Source organism: Alligator mississippiensis, chromosome 11, assembly GCF_030867095.1.
Source record: "Alligator mississippiensis isolate rAllMis1 chromosome 11, rAllMis1, whole genome shotgun sequence".
NCBI lineage: Eukaryota > Metazoa > Chordata > Crocodylia > Alligatoridae > Alligator > Alligator mississippiensis.
This window is the reverse complement of record NC_081834.1, coordinates 57,894,012-57,915,251: the sequence shown is the minus strand read 5'-3', so window position 1 is coordinate 57,915,251 and position 21,240 is coordinate 57,894,012. Positions and strand designations below refer to the sequence as shown.

The 21,240-nt window shown below is 61.9% G+C and overlaps 2 protein-coding genes across 6 annotated transcripts; one reads left to right on the top strand and one right to left on the bottom strand.

Annotated features, from left to right (window-relative positions):
• Nucleotides 1-12: 12 nt before the first annotated feature.
• On the top strand, nt 13-12,653 carry ABHD16A (abhydrolase domain containing 16A, phospholipase). Of its 5 annotated transcripts, none has more exons than XM_006276529.4 (20): nt 17-196; nt 1,811-1,867; nt 2,781-2,847; nt 3,353-3,439; nt 3,981-4,066; nt 4,679-4,752; nt 5,143-5,247; nt 6,232-6,346; nt 6,897-6,998; nt 7,403-7,466; nt 8,317-8,366; nt 8,753-8,876; nt 9,491-9,595; nt 10,312-10,375; nt 10,628-10,684; nt 10,874-10,936; nt 11,120-11,196; nt 11,687-11,785; nt 12,287-12,333; nt 12,446-12,653. In XM_006276529.4, the coding sequence occupies exons 1-20, from the start codon at nt 65-67 to the stop codon at nt 12,527-12,529; spliced, it is 1,659 nt and encodes a 552-aa protein (XP_006276591.1). In that variant the 5' UTR covers nt 17-64; the 3' UTR covers nt 12,530-12,653. The 5 variants fall into 5 exon arrangements, 4 of the variants coding, with proteins under 4 accessions (XP_059570316.1, XP_006276591.1, XP_019346846.1 ...); XM_019491301.2 differs by having other exon boundaries at nt 53-196; nt 2,781-2,869; XM_019491302.1 differs by lacking the exon at nt 17-196 and adding an exon at nt 885-941.
• Nucleotides 12,654-16,872: 4,219 nt separating this feature from the next.
• Nucleotides 16,873-19,817, bottom strand: LOC102574080 (POU domain, class 5, transcription factor 3). Its single transcript, XM_006276531.3, has 2 exons — nt 18,862-19,817; nt 16,873-17,056 (listed from the first exon to the last, which is right to left on the bottom strand). Exons 1-2 carry the CDS (start codon nt 19,450-19,452, stop codon nt 16,877-16,879), a joined length of 771 nt encoding a protein of 256 aa, XP_006276593.3. The 5' UTR covers nt 19,453-19,817; the 3' UTR covers nt 16,873-16,876.
• Between the last annotated feature and the right edge of the window lie 1,423 nt (nt 19,818-21,240).

Below are 21,240 nucleotides of genomic sequence, written 5' to 3'. Positions count from 1 at the left end.
CCCCGTAGAGAACCCGGAAGTGGCGCTTTTGCTCGGTCTCCGACCCGGCTTGGTCCGGCCCAAGATGGCGAAGCTGCTGAGCTGCGTGCTGGGGCCGCGGCTCTACCGGGTCTACAGGGAACGGGGGCCCGCACGGCTCCCCCAGGATGGGGACGAGGCTGCCGAGGGGTCCCCAGCCTCCCGTGAGTCTTCCTGGGTGAGTGCCGTTTTTAACCCTCCCCCCCGCGGGGGAGAAGTGGTATCTCCCGACTGCCTCTCTCTACGGGAGTTCGGACGAGACCATTGCCTGGAGAGGGGTGCCGTTCAGGGGCACGCCCCCTTTTTCCTTAGTGGAACCTTCCCAGTCGCTGGGTCTGGATGTCCGTTAGGCCGGTACCATGATGGGGGGGAGGGGCGGAATGTGTCTTTGCGTGGCCGTGATGGGACCTTCCCAGTCGTCGCGTCTAGATGCCCGTTAAGGCGATACCATGTTGGACAAGAAAGGGAGACTCTGTTACCCCTTACTTCCTTCTTCTATGAGCCCCCCAAGTGACCCCTCCCCTCTTGAAAGAGACCATTTTAGAAAGTGGGGTTATGGAGTTGAGGGGACAATTATGCCCCTCTTCCTCTCCACTTCTCCTTATCCAGGTCCCCTAGGATAGTGCTATCTGGGGACAAACCCTTGTGAGGAAAGAGGGGGCAGGAACTTGAGGGGCAGAGAGCATGATTGCTCTTCTGGATGGTATTTCCCCCTCCCCCAGTGGATCAGGCTATGGGGGTGGGGGAGGGGATATATTTCCCCCTAACAGTATCTCCCCACCCTGTTCTGTGCAGCCCTGCAGTCCTTGTATCAAGTTGCTGCTACTACCCTGAGACGAACCATTGTAGAAAAGAGGGGTGCTCCCACTCCTGTTTCCTGCATGGTACGCCTCACCCTCAGGAAGCTGTTGATACTCCTCTGGGTGAGACCATTGTAGAAGCAGTGGGTAGAGGGGGACACGTTTCCCTTCCAGGACCTCATATGGTATCTCCCGTCCTCCCCTCTGGCCTGTATTACTTCCCTAGTGCTATGACGCCAGCCTGGCAAGGCCGGGTTGGCGTAACCCCCAAGATGGCGGCCGGGGCCCCTCTATTAGTGGGGACGTCATGTTGGCACGACTTCCTAGATGGCAGTCAGGGCCTCGACCCAGGGGGAGGTGCCGTGGTGGTGTGATTCTCAAGTTTGCTACCAGTCTGCCACAGTAGGGGGTGGGTTAGCATGACTGGTGTTGCCAAGATGGCAGACATTGCCTCCCCCCGCCCCCACCCTCCCCAATGGGGCTCAGCTGGCATGACCAGAACAGCCAAGCCAAGGTGGGCGTCCTGGCCAAGATGGCGGTGGTGGCGTTTCCTAGTTTGCCCACATTGCCCTGGCCACCGTGGTGCCCGCCTGGTTGGGCTGGATTGGCCTGGCTTCCGCTGTAACCTGTCGTGATCCTGCCTTGGCAGGGGGCAATACAGGTGCTGTGCACGCGAGACCATGGCCAATGCGCCCCATGTGACATCACCGCAATGGCCACCATGACCCTGATGGTGAGGTGACCTTTGATGTGACCCCATGGCATCGCCACAATGGCCACCATGTCCCTGACCATGAGGTGACCATTAGCGTGACTCCATTTTGGCCACCCCAGAACGGCTGCTGCATCCCATAATGCCCTGCACTGCCCCCTCGCTGTTAGCCAAGGGCTTTACTGTGCCCCTCTGGCTGATTTCCCAGCATGCCCCACTCCCCACCTGTGGCACTGACCCCCTCCCAAGTCTTGGGGTGATGGAGACTTTCTCCGTGCAGGATTCGTACTACCAGCCGCGGAGCCTGGAGAAGCACTCGGACAGCATCCTGGCCCTGGTGAGCTCCTCTGCTTCTGGGGGAGGCTGGGAACCCAGGCATGTGGGCTCCCCATCCCCCCCCTCCCCAGCCTTCCAGGGAACCCAGGTGTCCAGGCTCCTCCCCTTCTTGGGCCCTGCCCAGGGGAGCAGTCCTGGCAGCACAAACATGTTTATCTCTGCTCCAGTCCCTGAGGCCCCCGGTTCTGTCCCCTAGAGCGGAAAGACACCCCTGGCGTCCGTGCTCCCAGCATGCTCCCCTGTCCTGCCTGAATCCACCACGCCTTTTTTCCTTCCCAGAGAACCCAGGCATCCGGGCTCCCCGCCCTGCCCCTCTCCTGTTCCAGATGACCAAGGCGTCCAGGCTTCCAGCCTCGATTGCTCTGGCTCACCAGACCCAATCCTGTTCAGAGCGTGGAGGGAACCCAGACATCCGGGCTCTCAGCTCCTCCTGCCCTCACCCCCCAGGAGAGGATCCCAGGTGTCTGGGCTCCCAGCGCCCACTGCTGTAACCCAGCAGACTCTGTTTCCTTCCTCGAACTGGGCAGAGAACTCGGGTGTCCTGGCCGTGCACTGAGCTAGCTTGGCTTCACTCCCTTCCCTGCAGAGGGACCCCAGGTGTCCAGGCTCTCAGCCCCTGGCCCCCATTCCACTCCCAGAAAAGCCAGGTGTCTGGGCCCTTGCCCCAACCCCCTGCCTCCTTCCTTGAGAACCCAGGCATCCGGGCCGCTGCCCCCCCCCCACCCGTGCTGGCCCCCCAGCCCCTCTTCACCTCCTAGAAAACCCAAGCTTCCATCCCCCCCCTGCTTTCACCCCCCAGCTCCCACTCGCCTCCCAGAGCACCCAGGTGTCCGGACTCCCAGCCCTCACCCCTTCCCTGGATTGCAGAGAACCCAGGTGTCCGGCACTGACTCTGATGTCTGGTCCCATTGCAGGCCTCGGTGCTCTGGTCTATCTCCTACTACACCTCCCCGCTGGCCTTCTTCTACCTGTACCGGAAAGGTAGGAGGCACTGCGGGGGCAGGTAGGGGGCTTGTGGAGGGCAGGGGGCATATATGGGGTATGGGGAGGGGCTGGTGGGGGTGTACTAGGGGAGCAGGTAGGGGCTATTGTGGGGGCAGGTGGGGGGGGAAGATACAGCTTGAGGGGGCATTTAGGGGACACAGGAGGGATCTAGGGGAGGCAAGGTCCATGTAGAGGGCATCAGTTGGGGGTAGGAGGCTTGGGGGGCAAGTGGGGAGGTCAGGAAGAGCAGGCTCCTGGGACCTGGGGACAGGTAGAGGGGTGGGGAGCAGATAAATGAGGGGGTGGGGTGACTAAGGGGCACCAACATGTTGGGGGGTAGGTTGAAGGGGCAGGTAGGGGGAGCCAGGGGGGTTGGTTGGGGTTGTTTAAGGGGCCAGGGCATATCAGGGAAGTTGTTTCATCCCAGAGCTGGGCACGTCGGGGGCCTGGCCATGACGCCCTCTCCTCTGCCCCTTCCCCCCGCCCCCACCCTCCCCCCCAGGCTACCTGACCATGTCCAAAGTGGTGCCCTTCTCCCACTACGCTGCCACCATGCTCTTCCTCCTGGCCGGTGTCGCCTGCCTCAGAGGTGAGTGGGGGCTTGTGGGTAAGAAAGGGCTACACCCCCGCCCCCTGGACACCTGGGTTCTCTCCCAGCTCCGGAGGCAAGGGAGGCAGGCTGGGAGACAGGGGTCCCTTCTACCCAGCTCAGGGAGAAGAGTGGGGCTTGGAGCCCGGACACCCAGGTTCTTTGGGAAGATGTTGGGGGGTGAGGGGTTAGGACTGGGAGCCCGGATCCCTGGGTTCTCTAGGAGGGGGTGGGGATTGCGGGGTGGAAGCAGGGAGAGCTAGGGACGCGGATGCTTGGGTTTTCCGAGAGGGGGATGAATGCCGGTGGGCTAGGGCTGGAAGCCCGGATGCCTGGATTCTCTAGGAGTGGGCTGGGGTGTGGGGGTGGCAGCCCAGACTCCTGGGTTCTTCGGGAGGGGGATGTATGCTAGGGGCTAGGGCTGCAAGCCCAGACGCTGGAGTTCTCTAGGAGCGGGGTAGGGTCTGTGGGGTGGAAGCCCAGACTTTGGGGTTCTCCCACAACCCTTCAGCCTATCTAACTGCACCCCCTCCCCGCCCAGGGATTGGGCGCTGGACGAACCCCCAGTACATCCAGTTTATCACCATCCTGGAGGACAGCCACCGCATCGGCACCCCTGAGATCAAGGTGAGGCTCTGTGACCGGGCTTCTGGCTCCACCTCTAGGCTGCATGCCATCCACCCTGCTGCTTCCCACAGTGCCTTGCATGCCCCGCCCTCTCCTGCCAAGCCATTCACAGCTTGCACCACCCCCTCCTGGTCTTGCATGACCTTCTGCTGTTTCCCGTTATGCCTTTCAGCTTCCCCTTCCCCACCATCCCTGGCAGCCAGGCCTTGCCGCAAGGCATGATGGGAGCTGCCGCTTCTCCCCTCATGCCTTGCACCCTAACCTCCTCACCGTACCACAACAGCCAAGCCTGCCTCAGTTTCCCATCATGCCTTGCAGCTGCCCACCACTCCCCCCCCCCCCCTTGTTTCCCAGGATGGTTTGCAGCCCAACCATTTTTGTGCTTTGGACTCTTTCCCAGCATGCCTTGCAGCTACCAGCTTTCCCTGCTTTTAAAGGGGCAGAAACCAGACCCAGGTCTGGGGGGGTTGGGGGTTGGCTAGGGGAGTGGAGCCAAAGCAGGGATCCCCACCCACTCCCAAGGAGGGGCTGGTGGGGGGGTAGTTTTGGGGGGGGCATGAGGTCTCAGCCCCTCATGCCCAACCCCAACCATTCTCCTTCCTGTGTGCACAGAAGAAACTCGCCAGCTACAACTTTGACTTCCGGAGCTGGCCCGTGGACTTCCGCTGGGATGAGGTCTCCAGCCGGTGGGTGAGCGGGGAGGGAACCCAGGCGTCCGGGCTCCCAGCCCTCCTGCTTTTACCCACCAATGCCCTCCCCTTCCAGGGAACCCAGGCATCTGGGCTCCCAGCATCCCCTGCTTTCACCTCCCTCCCTCCCTCCCTCCCAGAGAACCCATGTGTCCAGGCACTCCCTTCCCAGAGCAAGGGGAGAACCCAGGAGTCCTGGCTTGATGCTCGGACCCACCAGCCCTGACTTTGTTCCCAGAAGTGAGAGAGAACCCAGGTGTCCAGGCTCCCAGCCCTGCCTGCTCTTGCCCCCCAGCCCCCACTTCCCTCGTAAAGAACCCAAGCGTCCAGTCCCTCAGCCCCCGTCTTCTTCCTGAGCTGAGAACACAGGCATCTGGCTCTCCCCAGGTCAGACTCGCGGGGGATCTCCTTGCTGCAGCCGCCCCCCAAGCACCGCAGCACGGCCAACGGATTCCTCAATGCTGTAAAGAAGCTGCCCTGCCAGATTGCCAGGTATAACCCTCCCCCCAGGGGAGGGGTTTGAGCTCCCTGCCTCCCTATTGGCTGCAACAGGCCAAGGGGTGGGGTCTGCAGGCTTCCCTTTGGAGGGGTGAGGGGTGGGAAAGCATCCTGGGAGGCTGCAGGGAGTGTGGGTGGGGATCCCTAGCTGCTGATTGCTTTGCTATGTTGGTCCTGAGACCTGTCCCCTGATTGGCCAAGGGCGTGGGTGCAGGATGCTGCATTGGGAATCATGGTAGGGTTTCCTGGCTGCTGATCAGCTGGGGTGAGTTGGGGGGGCATGTCCTTGGAATCTTTGTTCCAAGATGTTTGACCTCTGATTGGTCAGAGTGGTGTTTCCAGCAGCTAATTGGAGGGAGGCATTGGGAATTGCAGGAGGGATCCCTAGCTCCTGATTGGCTGCAGGGCTTGGTGGGGTGTGGCTTAGGAATCTAGGTCCAGAGACCTGTCCCCTGGTTGGTTGAGGGCTTGGGCCCAAGATACTGATTGGTAGGCATTGAGAAGTTCTGGAGGGATCTCTGGCTGGGGTTTGGCTGGGGAAGGGGCTGCAGCTCAGAGTCCTGATTGGCTGGAGGCAGAGCTGAAAAGGATGCTGATTGGTGGTAGGAATCGGAAGGTTGGCGCCTGCAGATAGGCCAGCTTGGGGGTTGGCCTGGCTGGGGGGATGGAAGAGGAAGTAACGCTAGAATTCTGGCACCTGATTGGCTGGGGAGGATCTAAATAGCTCATAGGCTGGCAAGTGGGGTTCACGGAGATTGACTGGGGTAATTATGACTGCTTATTGGCCAGGGGGTGAGATCACCTAACTAGTAACTTTTTAAATATGGCATGGGTGTGACAACAGGGGTCTGGGACCCTGGTGCTGGGGTGTGGCTGGCTCTGGGGCATGTCAGGCTGGGTGTAACAGGGACAGGAGCTGCAGCTGGCTCTGGGGAGCATCACGACACCCTTGTCTTTGCCCCCTGCCCCACCCCCCAGCTACATTGTGGCTCACACATTCGGGCGCCGGATGCTCTACCCTGGCTCAGTCTACCTGCTCCAGAAAGCCCTCATGCCCATGCTGCTCCAGGGCCAGGCCCGCCTCGTTGAGGAGGTGAGTCTGGGGGGCAGGGAGCTGGGGAAAGGAACCCAGGCGTGCGAGCTGCCGGTCCCCACCTTCCTCCCAGGGCTGGAATTGAAGCCAGGTTTCCAACCCCCCATGCCCCGTCGGGGCTCCCAGTTCCCCCCACCTTTTACCTGTCCCAGACTCCACTTCCCTGTCAGAGCTAGAAAAGAACCCAGGCTCCCAGCACCCCCTGCTGTAACTCTCTACATCCCAATCCCCCCCTGAAGAGAATCCAGGCTCCCAGCTACACCCCTGATCTAAGATCTAATCCATTTACCCTCCCCTCCACCCCCAGTCCTCCCTTGCAACCGTGTTCACAGACCCCTGGTTCTCACCCCCCCTCCCAGAGAACCCAGGCATTTAGGTTCCCAGCCCGCTCTGCTGTCATCCACCCAAACTCACCCCCCTCTCAGATCTGGAGAAAAGCCAGATGTCCAGGCTCCCAGCTTTGACTCGCTACCCCCATTCCTCTCCCAGACCTGGGAGCGGACCCAGGCATCCGGGCTAACCCCCCCGCCCCCCCCACCCCTCCCGGCAGTGCGGCGGGAAGAGGGCCAAGCTGCTGGCCTGCGATGGCAACGAGATAGACACGATGTTCATGGACCGGCGTGGGACCTCAGAGCCCCAGGGCGCCAAGCTGGTGAGGCCCGGGGAATGTGGGGGGAAAACCCAGGTATCCATCCGGGCTCCCAGCCCCCTTGGTCTAATCCGCTAGCCCTTCCCAGAGAACCCAGCTGTCCTGGGAGCAGACTGTGAATACAAACGGCCCCCTGTACTGCCTGGGCCCTGCTGGGGGGAAGGACTTTGAATCCCCTCCAGGGGCATCTCCCACCTCAGGGAGGACCTGAATATCTGTGTGGGCCTAGCTTCCTTAAAGGCAGCCACTCTCATGTCACCCCCTGCCTGGGGATATGGGGTCCCTCACACAATGTCAACGTGTGGCTGGCTCTGGGGCACATTGGGCTGGTTACAATGGGGACAGGAGCTGCAGCTGGCTCTGGGGAGGTGTCCGACCAGGTATAACACTGATCCCCTCCTTCCCAGGTGATCTGCTGCGAAGGCAATGCTGGATTCTACGAAGTGGGGTGCCTCTCCACCCCACTGGATGGTATGATCCGCTTCCAGGAATGGTTCATTCCCAACCCCCGTTTTCCCCATTTGAAATAATCCACTTCTCTTGGACATGGATCATCTTGGACCAGATCACTTCTGTTGTAGGGGGAAAGTTGCCCTGTGTGGGTTCATCCATTCCTTTGCTTCAGGGGGCCTTTCTGAACCAGTCCATTTTCCCTGCAGAGGAATGCAGCTAGGAGTGGACCCATCCATTCTGTTTTCTGTTGTGGAGGGTGTTTTGGGTTAGACAGCTTTTCCTCCATGAGGGGCAGACATAACCTCACCTTGTGGGGCAACTCTACCTATCAGCATGGATGGGGAGACTATTTTGCCCTAATGGACAGAACTATTTTGCTGTGAAGGAAAATGGTATCTTCTTCTTGAAGTCATCCACTTCCCTTTTAAGTGGGGGGAGACATCCTTTGGACTCATCCTTTCACTTTAACTGGGGAAAATCTCGTGGACTCATTCATTTCCCTTTAATGAGGCAGGAAATAGCTTGGACTCCTCCATTTCCATTTATTGGGGGGAAAGATAAGTCCAAGAGATTCTGTTTCCCTCCATTGGGAGGCAGAATCTCTTGGCCTCATCCATTTCCTTCCAACGGAGGGGGGGATCTTTTGGACCTTTCCATTTTCCTTTATGGGGGGAATCTCCTGGACAAATCCATTTCAGGGGGGTTGTGCTATATTGAAAGTGGGAGTGGTTGGCCCTGTGCCGACTTTATTTCTGCGGCTGGGGGGAGGGGCGGCATTGGGGAGGTTCAGTTTTCTTGTGAAGCGGAGGCGGGGATCCAAAATGATGTGGTCCTAGGTTAATCCAGGCTTCTCTTCCCACCTCCCCAGCTGGCTACTCGGTGCTCGGATGGAACCACCCTGGTTTTGCAGGCAGCACGGTGAGATCCGCCCCCCACGCACCCCAGGAAATACCACTACAGAAGTGGGAGGGGGCATGGGCCACTCGGATTCAGATCAGCCCCTTCACAAGCCCTGGAGGTCCAGTCAAGACCCTCAGAGCCTCCAACTCTATATGGGGAAACTGAGGCATGGAAAGAAAACGGCCTTCCTCAGCAGAGGGCAGACAACCCAGGCGTCTGGGCTCCCATTGCCCTGCCCCTCCCCACACTGAGAGCAGCCAGGCTTCCCCTGCTCTAACCCACCAGATCGCACTCCTAGTTCAGTGGGAAGAGAAGCTAGCATCTTTCCATCCCCACTGCCCATGGGCACAGGGAAGGAACCCAGGTGTCCAAGTGCTGGCTCTGACCCCGGCCTGGCCCCGCAGGGCATCCCGCTGCCCCAGGCTGAGGCCAATGCCATGGACGCTGTGGTGCAATTTGCCATCCACCGCCTTGGCTTCCAGCCTGACGACATCGTCCTGTACGCCTGGTCCATTGGTGGCTTCACAGGTGGGGAGGACCACGCAGAGACATGCTGGGAGGAACCTTGTAGGAGATGGGGGGGCTAGAATGGGATGGGAGGGACCATGTGGGTGATAGTGGGGGGAGACAGGAGGAACTATTTGGGGGGTGGGAGGTGTAGAACAGGATGGGAGGGGGTCGTGGGTGATGTGGGGAGGGATGGGAGATGTGTGGAGGGGCTAAAACAGGATGGGAGGGACCATGTGGGTGACGGAGGGTGGGGACAAAAAAGGGATGAGAGGGACCCTGGGGTAATGTGTGGGGGAAGAACCATATGGATGGTGGGGGTGGGCTAAAAAGGGATGGAAGGAACCATGTGGGCGTGGAGGGGGGTTCTGACAAGTGCATGGAAGAAGGTGGAACTAGAGGAACAATTGGATAGAGTGAATGGGGGAGGCTAGGACTGGATGGGAAAAACTATGGTGGGAGGAAGGAGGAGAGCAGGAAGAACTGTGTGGGCCTAGCTTCCCCCCTAGATGGGGGATCGGGCACCGAATGGGAGAAACTAAGTGGATTGGAGAAGGGAGGAGGATCTGGGGGTGGGGCTGCTTCTGAGCCCCTCCCCGCCACAGATGATGCTATCCATGCATCTGTCCTCGCAGCCACCTGGGCAGCCATGACGTACCCTGAGATCAGCGCCCTGGTGCTGGATGCCTCCTTTGACGACCTGGTGCCCCTGGCCCTCAAGGTCATGCCTGAGAGCTGGAGTAAGTAACACCCCCGCCCACTTCCACTCCTGGTGGTGTGCTTCAGTCCAGTCCAAATTATTACCTCCCCCCATCCAGCCAGAGACCCATTAATCAGCCCAAAGCCTGCTGACCTTTCCCCTCTCACTGAAACTTTCACCCACCCACTGCTAGGAGGTCATATGACCCCACCCTGCCAGTCAATAGGCTGGCACAACCCATGTGGCACAGCTGGGGTGGGGTGGGAGGAGCAGGAAGGTTCCATTATGGGGGGAGGTTGTGGAATGCTCTATGTATAAATGGTGCAGGGGCAGTGGAAGTTTCCATTCGGAGGGAGCTCCATGCCTGTGGGGGTGGGCAGGTGGCAATTGATTTCCCCCCTCCCAATGCAACACTGGACCGTACCACATGTAATACCATGTTAGGAGCCCTGCTCTACCTATATCTGCATCTAGTTCCCCTGCCGACCCCCAGCCTTTGGCTTGGGCTGGCCAGAACTTTGATTCAGGAGAGCCAGCTTCACCTGGGACTCTTGCCTCAGTTTCCCCAGTCTGTGAACAGGGTGTTTACCCGGCCCCAGGAGACCCACTCCCCAAATGGCTGTTGGTACCAGTTTCCTACGTAGCACCCACTCTGGGGAGAGCCACCCCCTCCCCCAAGGACATTCTGCTCATTAATGAACTGCTTCGTTAACCAAGCCAAGATTGTAACGAGGTTCCCTCTCCTGCCTCTCCTAGGGGGGCTGGTGACCAGGACCGTGAGGCAACACCTGAACCTCAACAATGGGGAGCAGCTGTGCAGGTACCTGGGGGGCAGTGATGGGGAGGGGCGGGGGGATGCCTAGGTTCTCTTGTTCTGGGAGAGGAATTGGGGGTAGAGCAGGGAGGCTGGGAGCCCGGATGCCTGGCTTCTGTGGCAGCAGAGGGGAGGGAGTTTGGGGGGGTGAGAGTAGGAGCGGTGGGAAGCCGGACACCTGGGTTCTTTTGAGGGGCAAGAGGCGTTGGGGTGGATGCATGTCCTGCAGCCGCTCTCACACCATCTTCTTTGTTCAAGATATCAGGGCCCAGTGCTGCTGGTGCGAAGGACAAAGGATGAGATCATCACTACCACGTGAGACAGCCTGCACTCCCCTCCCAGAGAATCCAGGCCTCTGGGCTCCCAGCCCTTCCCGTTCCCACCCCTCAGCCCCTGCACCTTTCCCAGAGAACCCAGGCTCCCAGTTCTCCCTTCCCTCTCAGAGCATGGAGGGAATTCAGGTGTCCCAGTCATTGCCCTTAACTCTGCCTCATCCCTGGCCAGGGTCCCAGAGGACATCATGTCCAACCGAGGCAATGATCTGCTGCTCAAACTGCTCCAGCACCGGTGAGTCGGGGGTGGGGGGCTGCAGGTCGGAGTTGAGGGTTACTGACAGGGCTGGGGGCAGCAGGGGGCTGTGGTTGGGTAGTGAGGGGCACCAGCAGGGCTGGGGGGACAGGGGGCTGCAGGCTGGAAGTGAGGGGCACCAGGGGGGTGAAGGCACCTAACTCCTCCCCTTGCACCTCCCAGGTACCCCAAGGTGATGGGTGAGGAGGGGGTGCGCATGGTCCGGGAGTGGCTAGAAGCTTCCAGCCCCATGGAGGAAGGTAATGGCCAGACCCTGCAGAGAACCCAAGTGTCCAGGCCCCCAGTACTGTGCCCCTGCTCCCAGGCCCCTCTCTCCTAAGAGCCAGGAGAGGGACCCAGGTCTCCAGGCTCCCCACCTCCTCCCAGCTCCCAGTTTCTCTACCCAGGTGCCCCAGCTTCTTTGTCCCACAGCTGAGTAGAGAAGCCAGGTGTCTGGATTCTCCGCCCTGCCAGATCCTGCTCCCTACCCCATGCTCAGATGGAGCCCAGGCATCCGGGTCCCCAGTACCTGCACCAAGCCCATACCCCCTTCCTCGGGCTCTACCTGGAGCCCCCAAGAGGACCCAGGCGTCCAGGCTTACCCTTCCCCTTCTCTAGGAGGGAACCCAGGTGTCCAGGAGGGAGCCTGGGTATCTAGGCTGACCCACCCCCACTTGGGGAAGTAACATAGGCATCCAGGAGGGAACCCAGGTGTCCGGGCTGACGTTCCCTCCCCCTTGCTCCCTCCAGTGGCCGTGTGCAGCCGCTATGAGGTGGAGGATGACTGGTGCATGTCCGTGCTTCGCTCCTACCGCGACCAGCATGGCCCTGACTTCCCCTGGAGCGTAGGTGAGTGGGTGGAGCTGGCCAATGGGAAGGCAGGGGTGGGACCGGAGGGCGATAGACAGTGAGGCTAGAAGTTGTTAGAAGGGGTGGGGTAAGGCTTGGCCAATGGGGTGCAGGTGGGGTTTGGGTGAGCCACTGGGGTGTTGGGGGGAGGAGGGCCATAATCTGGCCAATGGGGAGGAGGCTGCATGCAGGCAGGGAGGGGCAGCCAATGGGGAGAAGATTATGGGAAGTGGGTGGGACTGGGGACAGCCAGTAAGGGAGGAGGCTGAGGGGAGTGGGCAGGACTAAGGAGGGACAGGCACTGGGGAATGAGCCTAAGGGGGTGGGATTAAGGAAGGGAGCCAAGTCAGGAAAGGCAGTGGGGGGTGGAATTGAGGGGAGGTCAGTGGGTAGCAGGCTGGGCCGGGGGTCTTGCATGGTTAGTCAGCTGGCTAACATGGGCCAGGGGGAAGGGTCTCCCATGGCCCCTCCCCTTTCTCATTTGCATTTTCCCACCCCCAGGGGACGACATGATGCCGGAGGGCCGACGGCAGCTGGCGCTGTTCCTGGTAAGGCTTGGGGGGGACCTGGATGCCTGGGCTCCCTGGGAGGGGGATCAGGGGCAGAGCTGGGAACCCAGATGCCTGGGTTTTCACCTCCACTCTTCCCCCCTGCCCCCAGGCTCGCAAGCACCTGCAGAACTTCGAGGCAACGCACTGCACCCCTCTGCCCCACCACAACTTCCGCCTGCCCTGGCGCTTGTAGCCCTGCCCCCTGCCCAACCCCCATCTCTGCACTTATGGCTCCCCCACCCCCCATACCTGCCCCCCACACATACACACCGTCTGGGCCTGGAGGAGCCTGCAATAAAGAGGAGGTATTTTTTGTACTTGGTGCCCTGGTGCGCCCAGTTCTGGGGGGGACCTTGACCCAGCCCTGCTGTGAGGGGAAAGGCTGTTTTGGCCCCACCCCCTTGCTGAGTTCATCAGTTGGGGTACACTCAGCTTTAGGGGGGAGGCACTGGCCCTGCCCCCTTGCTGAGGTCACAGCTGGGGATACAGCTATGGGTTCAGGCACCCCTAGGAGGAGCCCAGATGCCTGTGCTCTTTCCAGCTCTGGGGTGGGGAGATGCTGGGGTGGGGGTGGCTGGGAGCAGGGGGTTGCCTGGGCTTCCTGGAGGGGGACATCTGGCAGTTAGAGCGGGGTGGCAGGGGGCTCTGGGCATCTGGATGCCTGGGTTCTCTCAGGCAATTGGGTCTGGGCGAGGTCAGAGCACAGGTACCTGGGGTCTCTGGGAGAGGGAGGGGGTGAGTCTTGGGATCTCCCCTGGCAGGATCCCCCTCCTCCGCCCTTTCCACTCCCAGGGAACCCAGGAGTCGCCTATGGCTGCAGAGCTGCATTGCCAGGCAGATACCAGGGGTCCAGTGCAAGGCCTTCCCTGTTGCTAAGGCAACTGGGTTTCCAGCACTAGGTCACATGGGGACCCTGTTGCCATGTAGACCGGTGTTCCTCAGCTGCCTCACCAGAAAACCCATTTAGGGAGGACCCTGGGGTTCCCCTGTTGCTGCAGAGATATCACCCCTGTATGGAGACCACAAGGGTCTCAGGATGTCACTCTGTTGCTACGGAGATGGGTTCCACCATGCTGTCACCCTCATTGCTAAGGACAGCTGGGATTTCAGCGTGATGTCACCCTCTCCCCCTTGCTAAACCAGCGGGGTACCCGTTGCTGAGGAAACCAGTGTTCCAGCATGATGCACCCCTGTTGCGATGGAGACTGGGGGCCAGCACTATGTTGGGGGGATTCATTTTCATGGCAGTATCATATGGTGGGGGCTCAGTTTTGCTAAGGAAATGGGGTTCCAGCACTGCTTCACTAAGGGGCAGGGGGGCTGTTGCCATTGAGACCGACCGGGGTTACACTGTGTGAGTCCCTGTTTCTAAAGGAAGTGGGTTTCCTGCAATACATGGTGGGGGGGCGGGACCTGTTACCAAGGAGACCACAAATCCTCTGCTATGTTCCCTCTGCCCCACCCCACCCCCACGGAAACTGGGGCTCCAGCAAGAGGTCACAGAGGGGGTCTTTGTTGCCAAGGAGATACTAATGTTCCCCCTGTTGCCAAGGAAACTGGGGTACCCCTGCTGTGTCCCATTGCCAAGGACTGTTCCCCCCCATCGAGGGCCACTGGCCCCAGGCACCATAGAGAGGGGGGAAGCTATATAGAGACCCCCCCCCACCCACCCAGCTTTTCCAGCCTTGGGGGGAAACCTGGCCCTTGGCCCAGACAGCTGGGTTCTCCCCCAACTCTCAGCAAGGGATGGGGGGCTGGGAGCCAGGATGCCTGGATTCTCCACCCCCGCACCTCCACCACACACACATACACACCCTATTACAGGGGGTAATACTTTATTACAGAAAAGAGTGGGTGGGGACATCTACCACCCCACCCTGGGGTGGGGGGGTTCTAGGTGCCAGGGCCAGTTCTAGAACCCCTGGGGGGGGAACAGGGTGGTGCCTTCCTGGACCCCTCGCAACTCAAGGCCTTGGGTTGGGCGGTCTAGAACGTGCCCTAGGGCAGGGGGACCCAATCTGGGGGTGGGTAGGGGGTGAGGCCAGCCCCATGGGACCCTATCCCAGCAGGGGCTGGGACCCTGTCAGCAAGAGCGGGGTCTAAAACCTATTGGGTGACCCAAATTACGCTCCAGACCAGAGGTGCCCAGGGGGATCCAATCCTGGCATGTGGGGGGGGGTGGGACCAGCCCCCTGGAGTCCAATCCCAGCAGGAGGGGGTGGAGCTAGTCCCCCTGGGACCCCATGACCTCCCTCAGTGACTAGTCTAGAATAGGTTCTAGGTTCCCCAACCCCATCTGGGACCCCACCTTTTCTAGTCCTGGCTGGGGGAGCTCTAACGCCCCCACCCCACGGAGGAGCCCCGGGGCCGCTCCCATCCCCGCCCTGCTCTACAACCAAGGGCCTTTGTCCACCCCTGGCCTGGACACGTGTTCTCTCCCCAGCTCTGGGAGGGAAGCGGGGGCAGAGGGATGAGAACCTCCCTGCGCCCCACACCCCCCCCTTTGGTCACCTAAGGGGTTTGGGAGCATTCCCCATTGAGGCACCTAGAACCTGCTGGGACCAAGAAGACACCTGGCAGCACCCAGAGCATTCTGGGACCTTCTGGGTCCCCTAAGCGCCAGGTGAGTCTACAACCTTTACCCACAATTCTTTGCTTCTCTCCACCTCGGCAGAGGTAAATTGCCCCGCCCTAACCAGCCTTACCCATAAACCTTTGCTCTTTACCCCCTCAATATGGGGTCAGTTCCCACCCTCCAGCATTACCCATAATCCTTTGTCCCAGTAAGGGGCAATCCCCACTTCCTCCCTTACCCATAATCTTCTGCTCTTCCCCGCATCTCCATTGAAAAGGGGCAAATTCCCGCCTCCAGCTTTACCCACGATCTTTTGCCACTGAAAACTTGGGAGGTATATCCCTCCCCCAAGCCCCAATAACCTAGATGCCCCTGGGGCAGGCCGGATTACCCACAAGGCTTTGGGTTTAGCTGGAATGCATGGGGGTGGGGGTTGCATAGAGATCCCCAGGTTGGGGGGGGAAGGGGGGTATGTAGGCAGGACCAGGGCCCAGGGAGGCGGGGCCAAGGCCTGGCGGGGCAGGGCCGGGGGGAGCAAAGGGTGGGGTGGGGCCCTCAAAGGCCTCAGCTGGGGGGCCAGTCCCAGCCGCGGCCCCTCGGCGCTTGCCCTTCTGGCGTCGGTTGCAGAACCAGACACGGACGACCTGGGGGAACAGACAGACGCATCAGGCCTGGACGGCCCCCCCCACCCCTGAGATGCCCCACCACCCCCACGCGGGAAAGCCACTCACATCCTTATCGAGGCCAAGGCTGCGGGCGATGCGGGCTATCTGTGGCAGGCCGGGCTTGGGGCAGTGGCGAAAGCAGATCTCTAGGCGCCAGCGGGCCCCGCTCTCGATGCGCGTGCGCTTGCGCTTGTGGGCCTGCGTCACCTCCATGCCGCACAGCTGGGGGGGGGCAATGTGGGGGTCAGGCACCACCAGAATGCCAGCCTGGGCACCCCACCCCACCCCACCCCAGTCCCTGTGAACCTGGTCATGCCAATCCCCACAGCCTTCTGGGCCCTTCCCCCCCAGCTAGGACCACCTGCCTGGTCACACCAGCCCCCACGGCCCCTCTGAGACTCCTGGGCCTGGTCACGCCAATGTCCCACAGCCCCCACCCACCCCCCTAGTCCTGGTCATGCTAACGCCCTAGGGGTCAGACCCCCCCGGTATGCCCTGGCCTTAGTCACACTGACTCCCCAGGAGGGCCGGAAACAGGATTCACCACCACCCCCCATCCCCCCGATACAGCTCATGGGAGCCCCAGGTCTGGTCATGCCAATCCCTCGGGTGTCAGACACCCCCAGATGACCCCACACTTCCCAGAACCCACGGCCCAGTCATGCCCCCCCTGGGCCTGGTCACATCAATGCCCTGGGGTGGCTGGACATGGGGTCAGTCATCCTCCCACACCACCACCGGACACCGCCCCTAGCCCCATTCGCCCCAGTGCCGCTGGTCGCAGATGCTACCTGCTGCAGCTCGGGACGCGCGTCAGCCTCGCGCAGCCAGCGGTGCAGCAGCGGGCGCAGGCGGCACATGTTGCGGAAGCTGAGCTGCTGTGCCTCGAACCGGCAGATCGTCGTCTGGCTGAACATGCGGCCTGAGGGTGGGGATAGGGGGTCAGCGCAGACCCAGGCATCTGGGAGCCCTTGACCTAGCCTCCACCCAGGACAAGGACCCAGGCATCCAGGTAAGTCAACCCCCATCTCCCCTGGCATCTGGGGGGACTGGTAGTTGACCAACCCTGTCGCTCCCTCTAGGAAAGGTACCCAGGTGTCCAGCTGCGTCTGTTCGTATCGCCCCCCTTTTCCAAGGAAAGGGACCCAGGCGTCTGGGGAACCCCACCCTGTCTGGGAAAGAGACCCAGGTGTCTGGGAGAACCTACCCCCCCGCACCAGGAAAGGGACCCCAGGCATCCATCCAGGTGATGATACCTCTCTAGGTGTCTGGGGGACCTCATCCCATGTCCCATCTCCCTCTAGGGATTGAACCCAGGTGTCCGGCTGACCCCACTCCTCCCCCAGGAAGGGTCCCAGGCCTCCAGCGCACCATAGAGCACGCCCAGCGCCAGCCCCACGTCAGCCTGGGTGAAGCCCAGCATGATGCGCTTGTGCTTCAGCTCCCGCACGAACTGCTCCATCTCCTCTGTCGTCATGGTCTGGGGAAGAGAAGAATACCATGGGACCCAGGTGTCTGGGACTCCAGCCCTCCCCCTGCCCCCCACACAGAGCAGGGAGAGAGCCCAGGCCTCCACATGCCCGGATGTCTCCTCCCAGCCCTGAAGGAACCTAGGTGTCCAGCTCCCCAGACAACCCCCAGCCCCACAACCCACCCAGAGCAGGAAGGAGACCCAGGCATCCAGGCCTCCAGACTCCCCTGGCCCTACAGAGAGGGGAGAGAGCCCAGGCATCCCGGCCCCCATCATCCCCCCCCCCCCCGGGCTCCCAGCCCCCCTGCTATCACCCCCAAGTCTCCCCTCCCTGCCCCCCAGAGAGCCCAGGCGTCCAGGGCTGGGCCCCTAGGGACAATGTGCTGCTATCAGGGCCCTGATGGGCCCATCAGCCAGGAATGAGCCCAACCCAGCCCCCTCCGAGGGAACCCAGGAGTCTGGGCTCCCAGCCCCCCAACCACTAGGCCCCACTCCCCTTCCAGTGGACCCAGGTGTCTGAGCTCCCAGCCCCCTCCCCCCTCTCTGTCCTGTCCCATCCCCCCACCCCCTCCCAGGGACCCCAGGCATCCGGGCTGATACAGATCAAGGAGGGTCCCAGACCCCCGCCCACCCCCAGGGCTTCCACACCCAGGACACCTGGGTTCCCTGGGAGGAGTGGGGGCTGGGCGCCTGGGTTCCCTCTCTGGCTGTGTGGGTGACAGCGAAGGCCGTCTCAAGCAGACCCCCCCCCCAACTCCCCAAGGGGACCCAGCCAGGTGATCCCTTGCCAGGGATCCACTCCTGAACTGGGAGGATCCCAGCAGGACCCTGGGGGATCTAGCTGGCATCTGGGGTGAATCCTATTGCGACGCCTTATGGGGTGTAGTCAGTTCCGCTGAACCCATGAGCTCACCCACCCCCGTGGGATCTGTGGTGATTGAGTTGGGTCCTGGGGGAGGGATCTACTTGATCTGTTGAGGGACCCCACTAGTCTCTTGGTGGGTCTCTCCCATGCCCCCTTTGAGGGATCTAGTGGGAATCCAGGGGGGTCCGGTCCAGGTTTGTGGGGTGTTCAGTCAAGGCCCGGAGGGAAGCAGTGATCCCAGTGACCCAAGATATGTGTGGGTCCCACTGAGCTCCATGGGATCTAGCAGGGGAACCTGCGGGCCCCCTGGGGAAACAGGGAAGGTTTCAGCAGTTTCTAAGCCAGGCTCTGGGGGATCTAGGGTCCAAGGAGGGATCTCAGAAGGAGCCTCAAGAGATTGAGAGGGGACATGGGGGAGTCTTAGGGGATCTAGTGGAGGATCTTGTGTGGGAGAATCCTATGTCGGCTTTGGGGAAGGGGGACTAAAGAGAGAGGTCTCAGGCAGATACAGGGAGGATTTCAGGGGGAACCAGGAGAGGGAACTGAGGGGATCAGGAGGGGGCCTCAAAGGGATCTTGGGGAGACCAGGGAGGGTTCTCAGTGGGAACCAGAGGGAGATCTTATGGGGGAACCAAGTGGGTATCTCAGGGGTGGGAGAACCAGAGAGACATCTTACGGGAAACCTCAGGAGATCCCAAGGGAAACCAGAGGAGGGATCTTGGGGGAGCCAGGGTAAAATCTCAGGGGGGGTTGGGGGAACCAGGGGAAAAATGCTAGGGTGGTCTTGGGGGACCTCAGGGGGATCCTGGGGGAGCCAGGGGAGGGATCTCAGTTGGGGATCCGGGGGGGTCTAAAGGGGAACCGAGGGAGGAATCTCTGGGGATCTTGGAGGAAGCAGAGGAGGGATCTCAGGAGATCTCAGTGTTCAGCCCCCCAGTCTGGCCCTTACCTCATTCTCCCCATGGGCCTCATCAGCTTCACCAGCAGCAGGGTCCTCGGGGGCCACAGGGGCTGGGGTCTTGGCAGGGCCAACATCACCGGGGTTGGGGCTGGCAAGGCGGGCAGGGGGTGAGGGGCTGGGATCTCCCCAAGCCACGGCCTCATGCTCCCCTCCCTCAGCTTCCGGCTGGGGGCTGGCGTAAGCTGGGCCGGGGGGGTAGGGGCCGGCGGGGGGCACCCAGGCCTCACCGCCTCCCCCCGGGAAGGGGCCCCAGGCTGGAGGCAGCCCCCCCTGGGGGCCGAAGGCCAAGACCGGGGTCCCCACGAAGCCCTCGGGCAGGAAGGAGCTGGTGTGCGCTGGGCCAGGCGGTCCCCCAAAGTCATACGGGAAGGAGCCAGCCATGGCGGGGACCCGGGTGTCCGAGAGGTGCTCCGCTGTCAAGGGACCCCAGCAGCCAGGAGACGAGGAACCCAGGTGTCCAGGAGCTGCTGTGCTGTCCGAGGACCTCAATGTCCAAGCGATGAGGGACCCCAGGAGTCCGGGAGTTGAAGAACCCAGGTGTCTGGGAGCTGCTCTGCTGTCGAGGGACCCCCCTGGCATCCAGGCCACAAGGGACCCAGGTGTCCGGGAGCTTCTCAGCTGTTGAGGGATCTCAGTGTCCAGGCAATGGGGAACCTAGGCGTCCAAAAGCTGCTCAGGTGTCAAGGAGCCCAGGTGTCCAGGAGGGTTCAGCTCCACCCCCCCCCCAACCCCCTTGCCCGACCTCTGACCTCAGGCTCAGGCCCAGCTGCCTAGAGGGACCCAGGTGTCTGGGCACTTGCCACTCCAAGGTGAAGTCCAGGAGGAACCCAGTAGTCCAAGGGGGCTGGGGGGGCACTCGGTGCCCACAGTGGGAGCTGAGGTGTCCAGGAGCCTTTGAACCCAGGTGTCCCCTGCCCAGGGTGAAAGCCAAGAGGAGGGCTGGGGCTGGGGCTGGGGCTGGAAAGAGCCCAGGTATCCCAGGGCTGATAACCCCCATTAACCCCTCCCTGCCTGCTCCCACCCCATTGGCTGATTCCCCCCTCCTCCAAGGGCTGGCCCCTCCTCCAGCCTGGGGGAGGTCAGGGTCAAGGGGGCCTGGACACCTAGGTTCTCTTGGGCAGGGGGAGTGGGGGGCTGGGACTCTGGATGCCTGGGTTGGGGGGAGTGGGGTGCGCTGAGATCACGGGGGGGGGGGTGTCTGTGAGCCTGGACACCTGGGTTTGGGAGGGAGTGGGGTGCATTGAGATCAAGGGGGTGTCTGCGAGCCTGGAGAGCCAGGCTTTGGGGGGAGCGGGGTGCACTGAGATCAAGGGGGTGTCTGCGAGCCCGGAGAGCCAGGCTTTGGGGGGAGCGGGGTGCACTGAGATCAAAGGGGTGTCTGCGAGCCCGGACAGCCGGGCTTTGGGGGGAGCGGGGTGCACTGAGATCAAGGGGGTGTCTGCGAGCCCGGAGAGCCGGGTTTTGGGGGGAGCGGGGTGCACTGAGATCAAGGGGGTGTCTGCGAGCCCGGAGAGCCGGGCTTTGGGGGGAGCGGGGTGCACTGAGATCAAGGGGGTGTCTGCGAGCCCGGACAGCCGGGTTTTGGGGGGAGCGGGGTGCACTGAGATCAAGGGGGTGTCTGCGAGCCCGGAGAGCCGGGTTTTGGGGGGAGCGGGGTGCACTGAGATCAAGGGGGTGTCTGCGAGCCCGGAGAGCCGGGCTTTGGGGGGAGCGGGGTGCACTGAGATCAAGGGGGTGTCTGCGAGCCCGGAGAGCCAGGCTTTGGGGGGAGCGGGGTGCACTGAGATCAAGGGGGTGTCTGCGAGCCCGGACAGCCGGGTTTTGGGGGGAGCGGGGTGCACTGAGATCAAGGGGGTGTCTGCGAGCCCGGAGAGCCGGGTTTTGGGGGGAGCGGGGTGCACTGAGATCAAGAGGGTGTCTGCGAGCCCGGACAGCCGGGTTTTGGGGGGAGCGGGGTGCACTGAGATCAAGGGGGTGTCTGCGAGCCCGGAGAGCCGGGTTTTGGGGGGAGCGGGGTGCACTGAGATCAAGAGGGTGTCTGCGAGCCCGGACAGCCGGGTTTTGGGGGGAGCGGGGTGCACTGAGATCAAGGGGGTGTCTGCGAGCCCGGACAGCCGGGTTTTGGGGGGAGCGGGGTGCACTGAGATCAAGGGGGTGTCTGCGAGCCCGGACAGCCGGGCTTTGGGGGGAGCGGGGTGCACTGAGATCAAGGGGGTGTCTGCGAGCCCGGAGAGCCGGGTTTTGGGGGGAGCGGGGTGCACTGAGATCAAGGGGGTGTCTGCGAGCCCGGAGAGCCGGGTTTTGGGGGGAGCGGGGTGCACTGAGATCAAGGGGGTGTCTGCGAGCCCGGAGAGCCGGGTCCCCGCT